We start from the raw sequence: 18,558 nt of genomic DNA, 5'->3' as shown, positions 1-18,558 counted from the left end.
GCGTCCTCAAAGAAAAGTTAAATTGTATACAGATATGCATACAGAGATAGGAGAAAAAAACACATGTGAAGACACAGGGAGAAGATGGCCATCTACAAGCAAAGTAGAGAGGCCTCAAAAGAAATCAATCCTGCTGAATGAATCCTTGATCTCAGACTTCCAGCTTTCAGAACTGTGAGAAAATAAATTTCTGTTGTTTAAGCCACCCATTCTGTGGTGCTCTGTTACGGCAGCCTGAGCAAACTGATACACACACTGTATGCCAGACCATTGTTTGGCATATATGATTGCATTTGATCCTCACTGTAGTCACTTACTCAAGGTCTTACTGGCTGGCAAGTGGCAAAATCAGGATTTGAACCCAGGTCCCTCTGACTCTGATGCCTGCCCCACATTGCCAAGCTGCATCAAAATTGAGAAGAGGAGACAAGGCAGCCATTGGTCTGCATGAATTTTGAAAATCCCTTCCACCGTGAACAGTCTAGGGTTTGGTACACGGTGGAGGCTCAGATATATTGTTAGCAAGTTCCAGTGTCTATCATACTCTTGAAAGAGTGCCACCTCCACTGAGGATTGTTTATGGAGTACAAAGACTTCTATAAATCTTTAAGAGCCGTTAGAGAGGATGCCTGATGCTCCTCCAGGAAGAATCGGGATCTGCACGTGCACACTGACAGCTCTGTTGCTTTTAGGATACTGTCCAAATTGCTTAGCTCAGCGTTCCATGTCTGTCAGGATTTGCCCTGGCCCGCCCCCTCTCCAGCTAAGTCTCTGGCCACATACCTGCCGAATCCAACAACGCAGACATTTTTTGCTGTTCCCTGAACGGCTTGCTCTCTTTCTTGCCTCCACATCTTTGTTCGTGCTCTTCCTTCTGCCTAGACTGCCCTTCCCACCTTGTCCACCTGGTTGACCCCTCACTCATCCTTCAGCTGTCACCCCTTTAAATGTCCCCTCCTTCAGGAAGCTTTTTTGACCTCACCTGAAAGAATCAGGGCCTTCCTCCTATGGGAACTTGTTATACTTTCTCCATCTTCTGTGTGACAGATACACCTAAGGTGACCCTGCAATGAGTTATATCCTTGTATAATCACTCCCCCACTCCTTCTAACCAAAAGTTCATGGCAAAGGTGGCAGACGGACACTCCCTTGATTAGGTTTCCTTATATAGTTAAAATGATGGATGGGATGGCACTCCTAAGACTGCACTTTGTTATAAGGCTCTGTTCAAAAAGGCTGCAGAGAGAGACTCCAGTGCTGGCTTTGAAGAAGCCAGCTGTCATGTGTGGGCCACATGCCATAAAACTGTGAGCACCTTCTAGAATAAGAAAAAGCTCGGGGCCTTCAGTCATTGTGTCACAAAAGATGAACTCCGCCACCAAATAAATGAACTTGGAAATAGATTCTTCTCTAGTCAAGTCTTCAAATGAAAATGCAACCCTGCTAACACCTTGTGAGATATTGAGCCGAGGAACCAGCTAAACCAAGACCAAAACTGAGATAATAAATATATGTTGTTTAAGCCATCAGGTTTGTAATAATTTGTTACACAGCAATAGATAACTAATACACTCTGTTACAACACATAGCCAGTATTATTCTTCATATGATATGCCCAAATAGAGAGGATCCATGAGAACAAGGACTAGAGTCCAGCTCTATCAGCCCCTACACAGTACCTGGCACATAGTAGGCACCTGATACATGTTTGTTGAATGAATAAATAAATATTGACTTTAAGGTTCCACCTGGCTTTTTTAAAAAACACTCTAATTCTAGGATGTTGAAACTCCATTACTGTTACCTTCATGGAAGGTCAATGAGGATATTAAATTTCCAAGGCACAAAAAAGAATGCAGAGAGCAAGCACTCTTCTGTAACAATTAGAGATTCTTTGACCCAATTTGCCAAGCAGTTGGGCACACTGGTCTCTGTAAATGTAATAAGAATGTTTTCTGGGTGTCTTTGAAAATGGTCAAAGTCAAAGGCAAAACTCCCCAAACCTGCTGAAAGGCAGCTAGGACTATGAGCTGCTATTTGAAACCTGGAGGCAAAGAGACATTAAGAGCCTCACAGCAGTCAGAGGAAGGGTCATCAGTCAACCACGGAGCCAGGGACAGAATTCTAAATCTAAATTTTCCCAGAACCCCCAGAAAATACTTCATGCTTCTCCCCTCCTCCTCACGTTCCCCTCCCTTCCCTTCTCCTCCTTTTCCCCTCCCCTCCCTCCTCCTCCGCCATAGAAACAAACACATAATTCTTAGAGCCAAAAAACCTGCAGATCACTGTCTCCAAAGCCCCCATTGCACAGGCGAGAAGACCGAGTCTCCAGAGAAAGGACCTGGCCAGCAGATACAGCCAGTCCTGGGAACAGCATTGTTTTTCAGAATCCCCTGAAGACGAAAGTTAAAAATAAAAACAAAACAAACAAAACGCAAAGCTGCCTTGAGGATCAGTGAGGAAATGAAGCAATTAACCAGAAATGCGAGCACCTCACTATTAAAACAGAACATTTTGCAGAGTCTATACAGATAAGCAAAGCTAAGGAGTTATTTTCTCAAAACAGTTCTTACATCAGCCAAGAGTGGCCTTGGTCCCAGGCACTGTGCTATGTGATTTAGATGCATTACCTACACTAGCCTCCCAACCATTCCTTTTTTATAACCTTTTTTATAGCTCTCTCTCTCTTTATTTTTATGAATGAAGAAACTGAGGCTTAGAGAGGTGACATGATTCCTCCAAGGTTACATAACCAGGAAGCGCTTAACCAAGTCTCTCTGCGGTATAGACCATGCTGCTGAGATGCCCAAAGAAGTGGGGAGTGAGGCTCAGAGAAGGAGATGCCAGCTGGGGAGCCTTGCCTGGGACCCTCACGTCAGAACGCAGGCCACTCCCATCCAGCCACCCGTTAGCACGTTTAATGCACACAACACCACAGCCCCTGACTGTCGGCTCTAGGAGGGCAGGAACTGTCGTGGCTGTTCCTGCTGAATCCCCACACCATCGCCTGCAGAACGAAGGAGAAGCTGAGTCAAGTTTGAATGATGAATGAGCGAACGGAGTGAACGCATGGACGGATGACGCCCCAGTAACAGTTAACTGTGCTGATGTGTGCACAAGCTTCTTTTTGCTGGGAGGGGAGGCTTCTCTAACCCGAACCAAGCTGATGTGCACGGGGCAGGAGTGTCCCAGTGTAACCCATGTATAATCCCCCGATTAAAGAAGCTCTTCTGGATTTCCTAACAATCAGATTACAACACAGCAGCCCTGATAAGGTCTCTTCCACTGCTCTGCCTCTTTCCAGTCCACCCATGGGCTCCCTGATATTTATTATTGCAATCGTTAGAGTTTGCCATTTCCCCCAAAGCTGTGTGAGAGACATCAGCTTCTGTCCCAACTGTGTCCATACAAGATGCCATGAGGGTCTGTAGTGGGTCAGCGCTGTGGGTGACTAACAGTACAGACTGTGGGGGAACCACGTCATAGCTCAGACACTGGTTCCTCATGTGTAAAGTGGGAGTAATAATAATATCAGTTTCACAGGACGGTTGTGAGGATTAAAATAGTTGATGCCTATAAAGCGCTTAGCTCTCTGCAAGCACTCCATAAATTTTCCTTTATGCTGTAAATGAGAGAGACTGGAACAGGCACCACTGGCTCCTGGCGGGACTGTGGACAGGACAGTGACCTTCACTGGCCCTTGATTGTCCTATTATTATACAGTGGGAGAGGGAGGAGACTAAGGATTCATTCAACAAATACTTACTGGATACACTCTAAGTACGTAGTCTTCCTGGGCTGAGCACCAGCCACAAAGATAAAGGAGCTCTGGCTCTGGCCCTGTTCTTGAGGGCCTCCCATGTGGGAAGGGCTTTAACCATGATGCCAAGCATCATGGAATGCCTGGTACACGCCAGGCTGAGCGATAAGCACTTTACATACATGAGATCAATCAATATTCATAATAATGCTCTTGATAACACCGCTGTTCCCATGTTATAGGTAGGGGCACTCTGGCGCAAAAGCTCTTTGTGACTTGCCCAAGGTCACACAGGTAGTAAATACCAAAGATGGAATTTGAACCTGGAGATCAACTCTGCGCTCAAACACCCTTCTGGCACAAACATCATACGATTCTCCATGACCAGAGACAGATTCGAGATTACATCGAGCCCAAGGTAAACACCCGGATCTCCCCGCTTCTGATGTTTTTGTGCTTTCTCTTTTCTCACCTGTCTCTTATCTCCCTGCACTTGCATCAATATTCTCTGTATTATCTACCAATCATAGAGGCAAACATTTCCATTTTCTCTGCTGATACCATCCCCGCTGACACTGCAGGGAAGAGACAAGCTGTGGTCCTGTAGTAGAAGTGATAACTCCAGTTGCTGACACCCTGTCTCTAGGGGCCTCGGAGCTGGGAAAGGCTCCCCACAACACCTACATCAGAGATCTTGGAGCCTCCTCCTCCTCCTTTATCACACCCCTGCTCACCCCCCCCCCAAAAAAAAGTCAGCTTCCCAACCAGGAATCATTAGTGGGTGGCTACTTTTTAACCTCACACATTCCCAGCCCAGCTTTCGAGAAAATATGGTCTTCATACCACTCTCTCTGGGACCTCTCAGCATCAGTGAACCAAACATTTGGGAGACTGCACAGCACATGACTGAGTAAGGACGCTGGAGCCAGACTGCCGGGGTTCAAATCCCAACTCTTTGGTTAACTATCTCTGTAACCTTGGGGCTAGTTATGTCCCCATGTCTCAGTTTCCTGGCTATTTTTCCAAGATGATGATGATCGTGATGATGATGGAGGTTGGTGGTATTTCTCTTCACAGAATAGCAGTATTTCTCCTCACATAGGATTGGGTGAGTTAAAATACATGTTTTTAAAAACAGTGTCCGGCACTCAATTAACAATAACTATACCTTTTTGTATGTCCCATGGGAAATATGTCTCAAATTAAACTAATTTCTATTGCCTTCTAAGATTATAGTCCAGTGGATAAGAGGGAGGCGGCGAAGCTCCAAATGACTATGGAATGGAAAAAGCCTTTTACAAAAGCTTTTTTTTTTTTTTTTAAGAAGCTTTTTATTGCCATAAAAAATAAAAGGAAATAATTGACTTTACCACACAGGATGTGGTGCTTAGCTTCCTCTGGAAGGTGGGAGGTTTAGAAAATCCATTTTACAGCTGAGAAGGGAAACCATTTGGTGTGGGTCATTTAACTGGGTAAGGGACATTCTGAGAGTGGATTACTGGTGTTCTGCACGCTATCCAGGGTGCAACTGGATACGCTGTCTCTTGATTAAAACAAACACATAATAAGCAAACAACAACCAAAAAGCCGGCTCAACACAGAGCACTTTTGAGTTGAGTACAATGCACTCCTCTTCTTTCTGTCTTTTCAACTGTTCCCGGGTGTTCAAGTTTTTTCAGGAACATCCATCGGAGAAGCACATTGATTTGCCAGAGATGGGGAACGAAAATGAACTATTAAAAGTGGCTTTGGTGAAGACAGCAAAGGAAAGCCTGCAGCTTCCACGGGAGAATAATCTTTTCCTTCTGAAGAGGGCAGTATGCAACCAAGGCCCATTCTGTTCCTTCCTGTCTTCTGGGTCTGATGAAGGCAGCGCAGCCCCCAGGAGCCCAGGCATCATGGATTTCCAAGAGCTTATTTCTGAACGACAAGCACATCTTCAGACATGAAATAGGATTCTTGAGGTTTGAGCACCGTTACACGTTGCCTCTCATCGAGGGGACACACTGCAAACTGATACAAAGATGGTTATGCAAGATGCATGGAAGAGACCCCAAAGAGTTATTTTGCCATACTCTTGAACTTGTCTACCCTACCAAATTAGCCTCTATGAAATTAAACTATAGCAAGGCATCCTAGATGGTCTCTGATATTTGCAGAGGAAAGTGTTTCTTTTTCTACTAAGACCTGTGTGCAAGGTAGTTTCTATTGCCTAAAACAAAATACCTTCTTGCAAACATTATTTTTTGCACAGAAATAAAATGTTGGGCATGGGGATATTAGCTCCACAGATGCATTTATCAAGCCAATCACAGTAATTATAATCAGAACACAAACAAAGTGAAAGCTAAGCATGAAATACATTTGCAGTAAACCTGAACTGCATACAATTAAGCCCTGCTGGGTGACATTTTGAGGTATGCCATTAATATATTTTGGGGGTGGGCAGATTGATTTTTTTCTCAAATATCTTTTGCTGGTTGTACCAACGGCTTCAGCAGCAGTTAAGAAGGAGGAAGAAGAATACACATTATTCACTGCTAAACTTAGGGCTATAAGACAGATGTCCAAAGAGCTTAATTGGCTATTTAACACACCTTGCCAAATATGTTCATTGGGCATTAATTTAACCTAGGCCTGTTTTAGGGAAGTGAAGAAGAGAATGGAGAATTTTGGAAGAATAATATACCTTCAATTCTTAGTCTCAGTTTTGGGAAAGCATGAGCTAACACTGTTGAAAATTCTTCCATCATCTCCCATTGGGTTAAAAGAAAGTCCTTTCCCCTTTGCTTGATAAAGTCCTTACCATTTCTCCTCCCCTAAACCTGGGCTCTCTCAGGCATTATAATACTTATCATACTGGTTTGTAACTTCATTTATGTGTTTTTTCTCCTTTGCTCACTGTGACCTCCTTGAAGTCAGAGATTATGTCTTTTTAATTGGGGTCTCCAGCACAGAGCATGTGACCCAGTACACAAGCTCCCCACTTGGAAAATGTTGAATGAAGAGGAATCAAACGAGTAAATGAATGAATGAAAGAATGATTGCTGCATCCTTCTGGATCTAGTTCTAACTAACTTCTTCCAGGGACACCTCATCTCTCCCTTCCCCAGATAGAAGTCAGGTGGTTCTGCAATGACAATTCCAGAATATTTTTAGGGAAAATATAGCTTTCTATAGGAAAATAGTTTAAGAGAGGCACTTTGGGTTGGAGATGTGTGTGAAGTGTGTGTGTGTGTGTGTTGGGGTGCGGGACCATTGGCTCCTTGGGAAGTTACCTTTCAGTAAAGCACAAGCTTTCACTTATATTGTATTCAGGGGAGTGAGATGGGAGGTGAGACGCTATATGCCCCACCTCGGAGTATCTTCTCATTTTGTCTTGGGATGGGAAGGCATAGAATATTTTCTCCAACTCATTTTGTATATATTAAAAAATAATGTTGGACATAATTGTAGATTTATGTATTGTAAGAAATAATACACATAAGACACTTCGTTACCCTTCACTCAGTTTCCCCCAGTGTTAATGACAACCAACCTGAACATTGACATTGATACAATCCTCCCACTTTGTTCAGATTTCATCAGTTTTATAAGCATGCATTTGCATATGTGTGTATGCACGTGTGTTGTGCACACTTTGTATTTCTGAAAACAGCTTTCTTGCCTACCAGACTGGGCAGGGGTCCAGTCAGATGTATCCTTGCAGAGGAGTTGGCTCCCACAGGCACCAGTACATACTTGTATGTATCTTTTGAACACAGTAGGTGTCCAACAACCGTCCACATAAATACTTGAACTTGTATGTCAATGCGTGCAAGAGGGGGGCACAACGTTTTAAGGTAGAAAACTGAGCCTGAAACATTAGGTATTTTAGAGGCAAAAAGTTGACTATTTTCCACCACAATTGTTGATTGCTCCAAAGCGATCCTGATGCACAGGTCGCGGAAGAGCAGTTTTTGAGGTTCACTCTCAGCTGGAGAAGTGAAGGGGGCTCACAGTGCCCCCGGAACTCCTCCCACCCCTACCCCCACTTTCACCCCTTTTTCCCTGGGGCTGGACTGTTTCACCCCGTCTCCAGGCAACCGCCAGGCGCGAGGTGGGACGTCATTTCCTGAAAAGCCCGCCGGGAGGGGGGCAAAGGGGGCGGGGCCGGGGGCGGGGCCAAGGTTTGGATAGGCGACGGCGACGGCGTCGGAACTCGCTGGAAGATCGGCCCCGGGAGGCTCAACAGTTCGCAAAGTGTGGGCTCGAGGCAGCAAGGCTACATCTGTGCCCAGGAGGTGCAGGGGCGCTGGAGTATCCGGTCTGCTGCATCCCGGGGCTGTCCTGGACATGCCCCGCACCCCCTGCTGGACGCCCGCGCTGCTCCACCGGCTGCGACTCTGGGGGCTCTGGGACTAGAGCGCCCCCATCTCAACTTATGATTTTGGGGTCCCCCAGCCCTAGAGGAACGGGCGGTCTGGCTGGGGGAGCCCCGGGCATGGTGTGACGGGGCGGTCAGCTTTGCTGCGCCCCCTACTCCAGCCACCCGTCGTCTCTGTGCCCTGCAGAATGTAACTGCTCTCTCCAAGACCTCCCGGCTCCAGCCGCAGTCTCCTCGACCTCCCGGCTCCAGCCGCCAACTCCTTGTCACCCGGGATCCCGTCTCTGTCTCTGCCTTGCCCGGACTGAAGCCGCCGTCTCTGCGCCCAGCGGACTCCAGTTTCGCGACCCTCTCAGTCTTGGCGCGTCCAGGACTCTCTGCGATCCCCACAAGATTCAGACACTGTTTCCTCAACCCCAAACCCAAACTCCAGCCGCCGACTTCGTGCCCCCCGCCCCGCCCCGCCCCGCCCCGCCCCCAAACCCAGACTCCAGCCACGATCTCCGCGCTCCGCGGATCCAGCTGTAGTGCCGGTGCCCGCTGGTGCGGCAGGTGCCCCACCGCGCACCCCAAGTCCACCCGGGCCTCGGCGGGGAGATGAACGCGCAGCTGGACGGCCTGTCGGTGAGCTCGTCCTCCACCGGCTCTCTGGGTTCGGCGGCCGGGGCGGGCGGTGGAGGGAACACGGGGCTGCGACTACTGTCTGCAAACGTGCGCCAGCTGCACCAAGCGCTGACCGCGCTGCTGAGCGAAGCGGAGCGGGAGCAGTTCACTCACTGCCTGAACGCGTACCACGCGCGCCGCAACGTCTTCGACCTGGTGAGCACCCTGCGCGTGCTGCTGGACAGCCCGATCAAGCGGCGCCTGCTGCCCATGCTGCGTCTGGTCATCCCGCGCTCGGACCAGCTGCTCTTCGACCAGTACACCGCTGAGGGCCTCTACCTGCCCGCCACCGCCCCCTACAGGCAACCCGCCTGGGGCGGCCCCGACCGCTTGGGGCCGGGGGAGGTGCGCCTGGTGAGCCTGAGGCGCGCCAAGGCACACGAGGGCTTGGGCTTCAGCATCCGCGGGGGCTCTGAGCATGGCGTGGGCATCTATGTATCTCTGGTGGAGCCAGGTTCTCTGGCTGAGAAGGAAGGGCTGCGAGTCGGGGACCAGATTCTGCGTGTCAACGACAAATCCTTGTCCCGGGTGACCCACGCTGAAGCCGTCAAGGTAGGATCTGGTTTGGGGGATGAGTTCAGGGCGGAGTGGTGCAGCAACTCATGGTGGCAGTAGCTCATGCTGTGTATCCTTAGGCACATCACTTACCTTTCCGGGCTCCATTTGTCTTAAAAATGTTTCTTTAAAAGAGGAACGTCTAGTCTATTGAGGAAATAGATGCCAGGCTCTGGGGATATAGTGGAGGCAAAGTAGATCTGGACCCTACCTTCCTTGGGCATAAGGCTTGTGTGTGGCAGACAGACCTTATCAATACTTAGGCAAATGTGTGCTCACAAAGTGTAAAAAAGGTTGTGGATTTTCATGAGCATTAAAAAAGATAAGGTCTCCACTGGCATATGGTTAGCAATCAGTAGGTGCCTTCTGCTTCTGCTGTTATTCTCATTCTGTATGCTTTTGCCCCTGTAAGAAAGTTTAATTAGCTCCACCTGGCCCAAGGAGGCCATTGTGCTGATCTGCAGAGCTCCAGCCTAACCCTGCTGTTTATGGACCAGGCTGTGTATCCCAGGGCAAGTCATTTGTCCTCTGGGAACCTCGAGTTCTCCACTTGGGAAATGGGGCACCAGGACCAGATTAGATTACCTAACCTTGTTGGAAAGGAGGCCCCTGCTGGAATGTCAAAAACAAATACCCCACTCCCATGAGGGTAGTTGTGCTTTTTGTGTCTGTTAATTGAGAAAGATAACCTTATGATAACAGGCTCCTAGGGATTTAATCACGCTGTTTAAAGGATTGTGTGTGTTTGCTAACCTCATGCCAAGGGCTTTTGAAAACTAGTTAGAGTATGAGATGGATAGTGTTGTGCTATGTGTGGATTCAAGGATTCCCTGCAGTCATTCACACACACACACACACACACACACACACACACATTCCCTCTTTGTGTGCTAGAAGTGAAGAGTTGGGCAGGGTGGGGGGTAGGAACAGGGACATGCTCTGCTTCTGCAGGGAAAATGCTTCCTCGGGGTTTGGGCTGGCCTGTGACCCAGCTTCTCACCACCCTGCCCCTTGACCCTGCCACTGGTCCTCCTCAATGCAGGTGTTTTGAGCTCCAACCCAGGGCCTGCTGGCTGCTGGGAAATGCTTAGGCAGCCACTTCCTGACTGTTCACCTGGGACATGACCATCTCATCTCTGACCTTAGCTTCCCTTATTTGCTCCCCAACCCTTCTGCCCCTAAGGGAGGCCCCTGAGGATTTTGGAAACTTATTTATTTGTTGCTTCTGGCAAAAGGCTAATGGTTTATATTGTTGGGGGTGTGGGTGAAGTGGACAAAGCTTTTTGTAGATTTCTATGCACCTGGCCTCCTCTCAGTCTCCTCTGCCCACGTTAATCTTTTTCTTTAGCTGACATACCATATATGTGTAAAGAAATAATCCATTAGCCTTTGGCCCTAACAGGTCTGGAGTTCCCAGATGATAAATTTATACTTGAAAGATACTTGGCTCAAACGGTCATTTATAAACGTGGATTCAATTTTAGTGGCAATTAAAAACAAAGACCTGGGTAACTTAATCATCACAAGGTGATAGACTTTGGGAAGGCCTCAGGTAACCTGGACTTTAAAAACACAGACTCTCCCTTTAATTCACACCCAGGCTCAGACATGCCTATAAGGCTGGAGCTGCTTGGCTGAGAGTTTCAGGTCCGCCCTCCTGCATGTCAGCGATTACACGGTGCACCTTCTGTCTGAACCTCCCAAGGTGCTGTTGCTCTGACTCCCAGCAGCGCCAGGCCTTACCTGGTTTACTTACTCTTGTTGCTTCCAGGGTAAAACCTAAACTCTCCACAGCATAGTTTTTGAAGCCCCAGAACTAATCCTTGCCAGACGGAGAGGTTGATAGGAGCAGCACCGACTTTGGGTGGGAGCGTGTGTGAACAGCCCCTCCGTCCCTGTCACTTTTCCTACAGAGGCGCCTGCCAAGGTAGACTGAGCTTCTGTCTCAGGCGTGCCCCTCTCCCTGCTAGTGCAGACACGTCACCTGTCTGCAGTGTACCCATTTGGACCCTCCAGAAGCAACAAGCAAAATGAGTAGTGTTTTGTGTCACCTTAACGCCAGGGAGAAAGGGGGACAGACTTTCCATGGGTGGAATTTAAAACGGAGGAGGCGGGACCTGTCTCTGTGGCCTCCTCCAGCGCCTCCGCTGTCTCTGGGTTGCAGGTTGGGCCGGCAGTTTCAGGGACCGTTTAGAAGAACACCTGGAGCTGTTGACACATTTCCACAAAATTAAGGGTATTCAGTCCCCTACTGGAAAGCCAGAAGAAGCCTGGCTTCTCTGCTAGGTACCCTTAACCAGGATGTCCACGCCCAGCCCCCCTTTGTAAGCTACAGTGCTGGAGAGCACCGCGTCAGGGGTTTTAGGGTGACAGTACAGTCCTATGAACTGAACTTCAGACTTCATTCAAATATCACCAGTTTTTGTGCGTGTATCTTTTTTATGTTCCAGGGCACCCCGTGGCATTTAGTAGAAGATGTGTTTTCTTCTTCTTCAATTTTATTCTGTTTATTTATAGCTGTCCTGTATCCATGGGGGATTGGTTCTAGAACCTCCCTGCAGGTACCAAAATCTGAGGATGCCCAAGTCCCTTAGTTTATCTTAAAACAAATTTTTTAAAATTTAAATATAGTTGGCATAAAATATTATATTAGTTTTCATTTGTACAATATAGTGATTCGATATTTTTATAACCTTACAGTGTGATCACCCCACTAATTCTAGTACTCACATAGCAAACTTACTGCAGTGTTATTGCCTATGTTCCCCCTCACCTTTTTCATCCACTCCCCACCCCACCCCCCTGGTAACCATCCCTTTGGCCTCTATTTCGACGAGTGTGTTTTCTTACCTTTGGCTTCTGTATCTGAGGATACAGAGAACTGACTGACTGCTTGTTTGTTTACTTATTTTGCTTCCTCCTCCAGCTTTATTTTAAAAATTGTGTATATTTAAGGTGTACAATGTGATGATTTGATATACCTGTACATATAAAATGATTACCATAATCAAGCTATTTAACATATCCATCACTTTACACAGTTATTTTATTTTTGTGCTAAGAACACTTAAGTTGTACTCTTAGCAAATTTCCAAGTATACAATATAGAATTATTAACTACTGTCATTAATTAACTGTGCTTTGGAACTTATAACTGAAAGTTTGTACCCTTTGGCCAATATCTCCCCATTTCCCCCACTCCCTAGCCACTGACAACCACTATTCTATTCTCTGCTTCCGTGACTTGACTTTTTTAGGTTCTACATATAAGTGAGATTATACAATATTTATTTTTCTGTATGTGGCTTATTTAACTTAACATAATGTCCTCCAGGCCCATCTATGTTGTCACAAAAATATAGAATTTCCCTCTTTTTATGGCTGAATAATATTTCATTGTGTGTGCATGATTGTGTGTGCATGCACACACATACACACCCACACACCCACAGTTACCTTCTTCATTCATCTGTCAATAGACACTTATGTTGTTTCCATGTTTTAGCTATTAAGGAAATGTGTTTTTTATCTTAAAATCTTAGTTTTCTTCTGCTTGTAGAAAGGGGCAGGGGAAGATCCTCTGAGCTTCCCAAAGGAGAGATTAATTGTGTATGTGTAATAAAAAGAAAATTAAATTTTAGGATTCAAGTTACTTAAGAGTTTATGAGTCAGAGAGGGTCACCTCTTCCCACTGAACAGAGATATTGAACAAAATGTTTTCCATTTCTTCTCTGACAAGGCAAGCATCCATTGTTACCAGCAGTTCAATGAGGATTTTATCCTGTATCTGGTGGGGCTCCCATCCCTCTCTTGAAGCCTGTTTGCTAAATCAGCAGTGACAAGTCCAGATAAGGCAAGCTAGTTACTATTTGCAATTATGTTGAAATGTTTGATTTTTGAAAAAAGAAATCTATCTTGAATGAACAGAAGCCAAACTAATAATAATAAAAAAGGAGAACTTTCAAAGGTTTTCAGCCAAGAATGCTTGATAAATTGGCCAAGGAGTCCAGGGACCAGAGATGCTTCATTGGGCTCTGCTGCCAACTTACTGTGTGACCTTGGACCAGTCACAGGCCCTCTCTGTGGCCTTGGGTGGGTGGGCCAGGGGCTGTCCAAGGCCCCTTTCAGCTCAGACATTGGTGATTTGCTCCATAAGTGCTACACAGATGACATTTAGAATGTCTAATGCAATGTTTTCTTGTTCTTTTGGAATTGCCTATGTCCAAGGCAGAGTAAAGAAGGTTGGCTAAAGCTTGGGAGATGAGACTCTTGGCACTCTATATAGCCTCCTACTAAATCAGGAAATTGATGGGTTACACACTGTACTGATGAGAACTTGACTGCTGTCCCTCGACCCAATAACACCAACCCTGGTGCCATTCCAGAGAAAATGACAATGGGGTTATGACATACACTGTCCCGGGAGCACTCAAATTCAAATTCACTTACCTGCTTGCATTCTGAGTCCCTGATTCTGCAGGTAGCAGGTAGCAGAACAGAGGGTATCCAGGTACTGCTGGGATGTATGTACGTTTGAATGTTTCACCTCGATAAAAATTAAACAGCTTTATTACAGTCTCTGCATCCCTCTGGGTACATCCAAGGAGCATATTAGAATTAGAAACGTTCCAGAAGTTAAAAACAATAGCCAGCCCTTTCACTTAGAGTTATCAAATCCTCCCTTCTTTTGCATAATAACCGGGGGGGGGAATCTGTCCATATTAATCTGTCCTTCTAGTTGGTCCGGCATGTTCTAAATGACACATTTGTCATTTTCCCATTGTACATGGTTAGCCGAAGCCATTATAGATTATTAAGCAGTTCCAACCTTGTACCTGCAGCGTGGGTTTCTCCCCCCAGAGCCGTTCCTGTATTCCGATTTGGAAACCGTGGGTAACATGCTCATGGGGACGCATGGGTTTTGCTCTGGCTCTGCACTCTGTCTTGAGTCCTCTGGGTCCTGCCAGCAGTGACAGGTTGAAAGCGCACTATTAATAAGCCCTTTGTTGAATAGGTGTTGGGTGCTGGACCCCGAGCGTGACACAATACATGGAGAGGGTCCATCTCTTTAACTTAGTCTGGCCTGTTTGGCTCACGTTGATCCTCAAGGTTTTAGAAAATGCTGGTGCCTATCTATGCAGGACAAAAATCCTTTCTGTTGGTTATTTACTATTCAAGTCAAAGAAGCATTTTATTAAGGTGGGAGAGAAAGCCTTTATTTTTTTTTAAGAATTGATATTTTTATAGTAGGAGATTCCTGCCTCTGAATTTAAGGTGGTCATGAAAGGGATATCGAATCCCTCCAGTGCTGGCTTCTGGTTTTTCTGTCACCCCCTGCCCCCCTTCCGACAAACCCAGTGTTGTTTATTATCTGCCATGGAGTCATCGTTTGGATGGAGCTGCGAAGATAAGTACGATCCTTTCACCCCTGACCAATTGGGTTTTGTGTGTATTGTTGCCTCCCACCTCCGCCTGCCTTCAGCCACACAGCACAGAGCCTGTATGCACCTGTCAAGTGCACGCAGCCCCTCGCGTGCCTGTTTGTTCATGCTTACGGCACATGCGCATCTCCTCTGAGTCATAATACTCCGCTCTGACCTGCAAAGGGCTTTGCACTGAAGCAGGCGTCCGTGGGGATTCCACTCCAACTGGCTTTCCAGCAAGGTTCTTTGGTGACCTGAAGGTTCGCTGCTCAGGGACCCCAGACTGGTGCCCAGTAAGGACCGGACACTCTGATTAGAAGGGATGGCATTTAATGGCTAGAGGTGGCTGGAGGCTGAAATATGGATCTTTCAAAACTGATCCATTTTCTTCCTTTTTTACCCCCCAAGCAAGAAGCTGATATTAACACTGAGCCCACACAGACTTCTAATTTGTGCTCCAGGGTTGGGGCTGTGTTTTAGATTCCTGTGCTGCAGACGGTTCCATTTTACTTTGATAGCACGGCAGGTGGAAAGGGTGCAAGGAGCAGGGGTCAGACTCCCCATTTGTTTCCCATGCACCCCTGGTGCCAGCTGCAGGAGTCAGCACCATGAGGCCAGCGCACTCGTGTTTGAACTTTTCTTACTGGGACTATTGGGAAGAGAGGAGGCTGATGATAGTGAGGGCCTACTGTGTGCCAGGTGCTTTCTCCCCGCCAGGGGAGGCATGGAGGTGAGGGCAGTCATGCTCAAGGAGGTGAAATTGACTAGCCTAGTTCACCATTGGGATTAGGAAGTGGGTAGTTCTTCTGCCTTACCTCCCTGTGGGAGCCCAGCCCTAGGGTTCTTTAGCCAGCCTCCCGGGAAACAATGACGGCCCCCTGCTGGAAGGCAGGCAGGGGTCACTATTTGTGCCTGACATTTCTGGGCCTTTTAAGAACCCTTAAAAAGGGCCCTTTTCAAGGCTTCATTTTACTAAGTGGGGAGTCTGATGCTCACACATGAAGGGAAAGTGGCATGTGTTTGCCCGGCTAGTTGTCATGCAGAACCATTCATGTTCTGAGCCGCACTTATCACAGCCAGGCCTCAGTCTGGAAGTGGGAGCTTCATGGTACAGACCCCCGACCTAGGGGAGCCATGTGGGTGGTGGAGGAAATTTGGACCCACTCCTGGCCACAGGACAGGAGTGCTATGATGCCTACATGCTTCCATAGCCTTGTCTCCCTCATCAAAGCAGCACCCCTCACTCCCACCCTCTACCACCCCTCCATCCCCCGCCCCCTTATTATGCTTCAGTTTCCTTCAGTGCACCTGTCTAGGGCAGTTCACTGTGTTTATCATCGGCTTCCCCCACGACAACTAAGCTCTGAGAACAGAGATCTGATCTGCATTGCTCACTGACATCCCCCCGTACCTCCACAGTGCCTGGCACATAGTAGGTGCTTTGATAACTAAATAAATATTTGTCAGCTGAACGGAATGGTCTTGCTCCCAGTCACTGCTGGTGAGTTCAGGATGCCTTGGTCCTTGAGTGTGACATCTGAAGAAAGTCTGTGTGCTGCAACGTAGTGGGTGCTGGATAGGAAAATCGAGGAAAGCCATGGGATCTATTCCAGGCTTTACCACGAAGCTGGCTGTGTGGCTGTGGGCACATCACATGACATCTCTAAACTAAAGTCTTTGAAACTGTGAAATGGGCATAGCCGCCCCCCTCCTGCCTCCTTCTCAGGACGGCTATCGTGATCAAATGATGTAATAGCTGTAAAAAAATGCGATAAATAGGAAACCCTCAGCTATTATGGTTGACCCTTGAACAGTGTGGTTTGAATTACACCGGTCCATTTATACGTGGATTTTTTTCAGTTGACCCACACGGTTCAAACCCTCATTGTTGAAGAGTCACCTGGTGGCTGGGAATCCCAGTATGCAGAGGGCCAACTTAAGTTACGCTTGGACTTTTGGCTGCGTGGGCATCAGTGCCCCTAACCCCCACGTTGTTCAGCAGTCAACTGTATTTTAGTGAAAGGCCTTTTAAAAACTGTGGTCTGTGCCCCAGTGGGCAACCGCCTTTTTCATCTTCTGCAGCCCAGTGCCACCCCGCAAGACCCCTTTGGTTATTTCATTTGTCACTTTGCTCTTAATTTTAAAAGCGCATTTCTAGAAGTGGGTTATTTATGAAGCCAGACTGTGCCTGTGATTCCAAAATAGAATCATTTATGCAGTCTGAAGCAATCAATGAACCAATTTCAGGCAAGGTATATCTTCTGGCTTTTTGTTTTTAAAAGCAGCAACAACAGCACTGTTCAGGTTTCAAGAAACCCCAGCATTTTTCAGGGGAAGGCTAAGTTCCTGCTCATCATTCACATCTTCAAAAGCTGCTTTATTCTCCCCCGAGAATACACACATGGGTTTTTTTCCCTTCTTTTCCAGGGCCAGCCCTCTTGCCTCCTTTGAGACTTTATGTTCCACGTGCTAACTTGGCCATGGTTTGCTTCCGCTGGCAGCCGGTCTCATAGTTATGTTTTCTCTCTACCTGAATTTTCAGCATCCTCCCCACTTTGAACGCAAGGGAAACGGACCAGCCTCCATAAATGAGCCCCAAATTGTTCTCTCTGCCCGATTCCGAAGCCGCAGGCTGCAGGGAGGCACATAGTGAAGTGACATCAAAAGGGTTATTTCCAAAGACCTAGGTGTTGGGGCCTTTGAAGTAGTGATTCAGAAATTCAGCTTAACTGAGAATAAGATCCGAGGCAAGTCTTAACCACACTGAGGTCTGGGAAGCACTGCCTTCCTTTAGGATCCACTCCGCTTACCCCTTGTATCCACATAGACTTGACTGTAGGAGCAGACCCACCCTGTCCTCGTCCGTAGCTGTTTCAGAGCACGAGTCCAGATGGGCAGGGTCAGCTAATATATTGGGAAATCCAAGGAAGAGAAGGGAGGTTTGTACTCAAGAGGTTAGAGATGGCTTTTGGAGATGGACCCAGGTTCATCTGACGGTGTACTTGGCTCTGACCTTGAGCAGCTCCTTTTGCCTCTCTGTGACTCAGACTCTCCATCCTTGAACTTGCCCTGTCTGTGGTCTTCACAAACGCTTGTTGCCATTGCACATCCAAAGGTTGAAAACTAAGGCCACGGAGGTCCCTGCAAGCACTGTAACGAACAATGTTACCGACCGCATTTGCTTGGCTTTAAAAGTCTTCCGTTGTGTCTGCTGAGTTGAATATAAAAGTGCCATTGGAAGAAAACACTGGGACTCAGAGCCCTCATGATCCGTCATAGCGGTTTGAATTGCAGAGTCATTTACCAAATGTAGTTGATATTCTCATGTAGACAAAGTTCCTTTAAAAATGTCTCCTGTCTGGATTTTAGTGTCTGCATTTTCATTTTACAGCGGTGAGCAAGCCCAGCGGTGGGATGGAATTGTGTTTCCCGACCGCCCTTAAAAATGTGAGGAGGCAAGACAGACCCATGTCCCAGAGGCCGGTGTGTGACAGCGCTGTCCTGGATTGGCTGCATCCCAAACCTTGTTTTCCAGCATCCTTCCTTGATGGGCTCCCCAGGGGCCCTGATGAGGAAAGAGAGAAGGAGGCTGTTTCTAGGACCCATCAAAGCAATGAATGCAGGTGGTGGTGGTGATTTGACAACATGGACATCTGCATTTGAAAAAAAACCATGTAATTTATTAGAACCGTATCTGACATGGTGTGCTAGGCTTCATTAAGAGGTTTCTGATTAAGAAAAGTGGTCTGGTTTTCAGAAATTACCCTCCGGTGTAGGTAGGGAATCTTCTC

At 47.1% G+C, this 18,558-nt stretch overlaps 1 protein-coding gene across 5 annotated transcripts in view; it reads left to right on the top strand.

Annotated features, from left to right (window-relative positions):
• Positions 1 to 8,591: 8,591 nt before the first annotated feature.
• The window catches only part of WHRN (whirlin), a 79,783-nt gene continuing 69,816 nt past the window's right edge, over positions 8,592 to 18,558 (top strand). For all 5 annotated transcript variants that reach the window (XM_090274626.1, XM_090274625.1, XM_090274624.1 and 2 more), the window contains exon 1: positions 8,592 to 9,341. In XM_090274626.1, coding sequence (XP_090130752.1) covers positions 8,724 to 9,341 — 618 coding nt within the window. In that variant the 5' untranslated portion in view covers positions 8,592 to 8,723. The remainder of the gene's footprint in view (positions 9,342 to 18,558) is intronic.

This window comes from Furipterus horrens, unplaced genomic scaffold (genome assembly GCF_987537825.1).
Source record: "Furipterus horrens unplaced genomic scaffold, mFurHor1.1.pri manual_scaffold_4, whole genome shotgun sequence".
Classification (NCBI taxonomy): domain Eukaryota; kingdom Metazoa; phylum Chordata; class Mammalia; order Chiroptera; family Furipteridae; genus Furipterus; species Furipterus horrens.
This window is presented reverse-complemented; position numbering and strand designations above follow the sequence as displayed.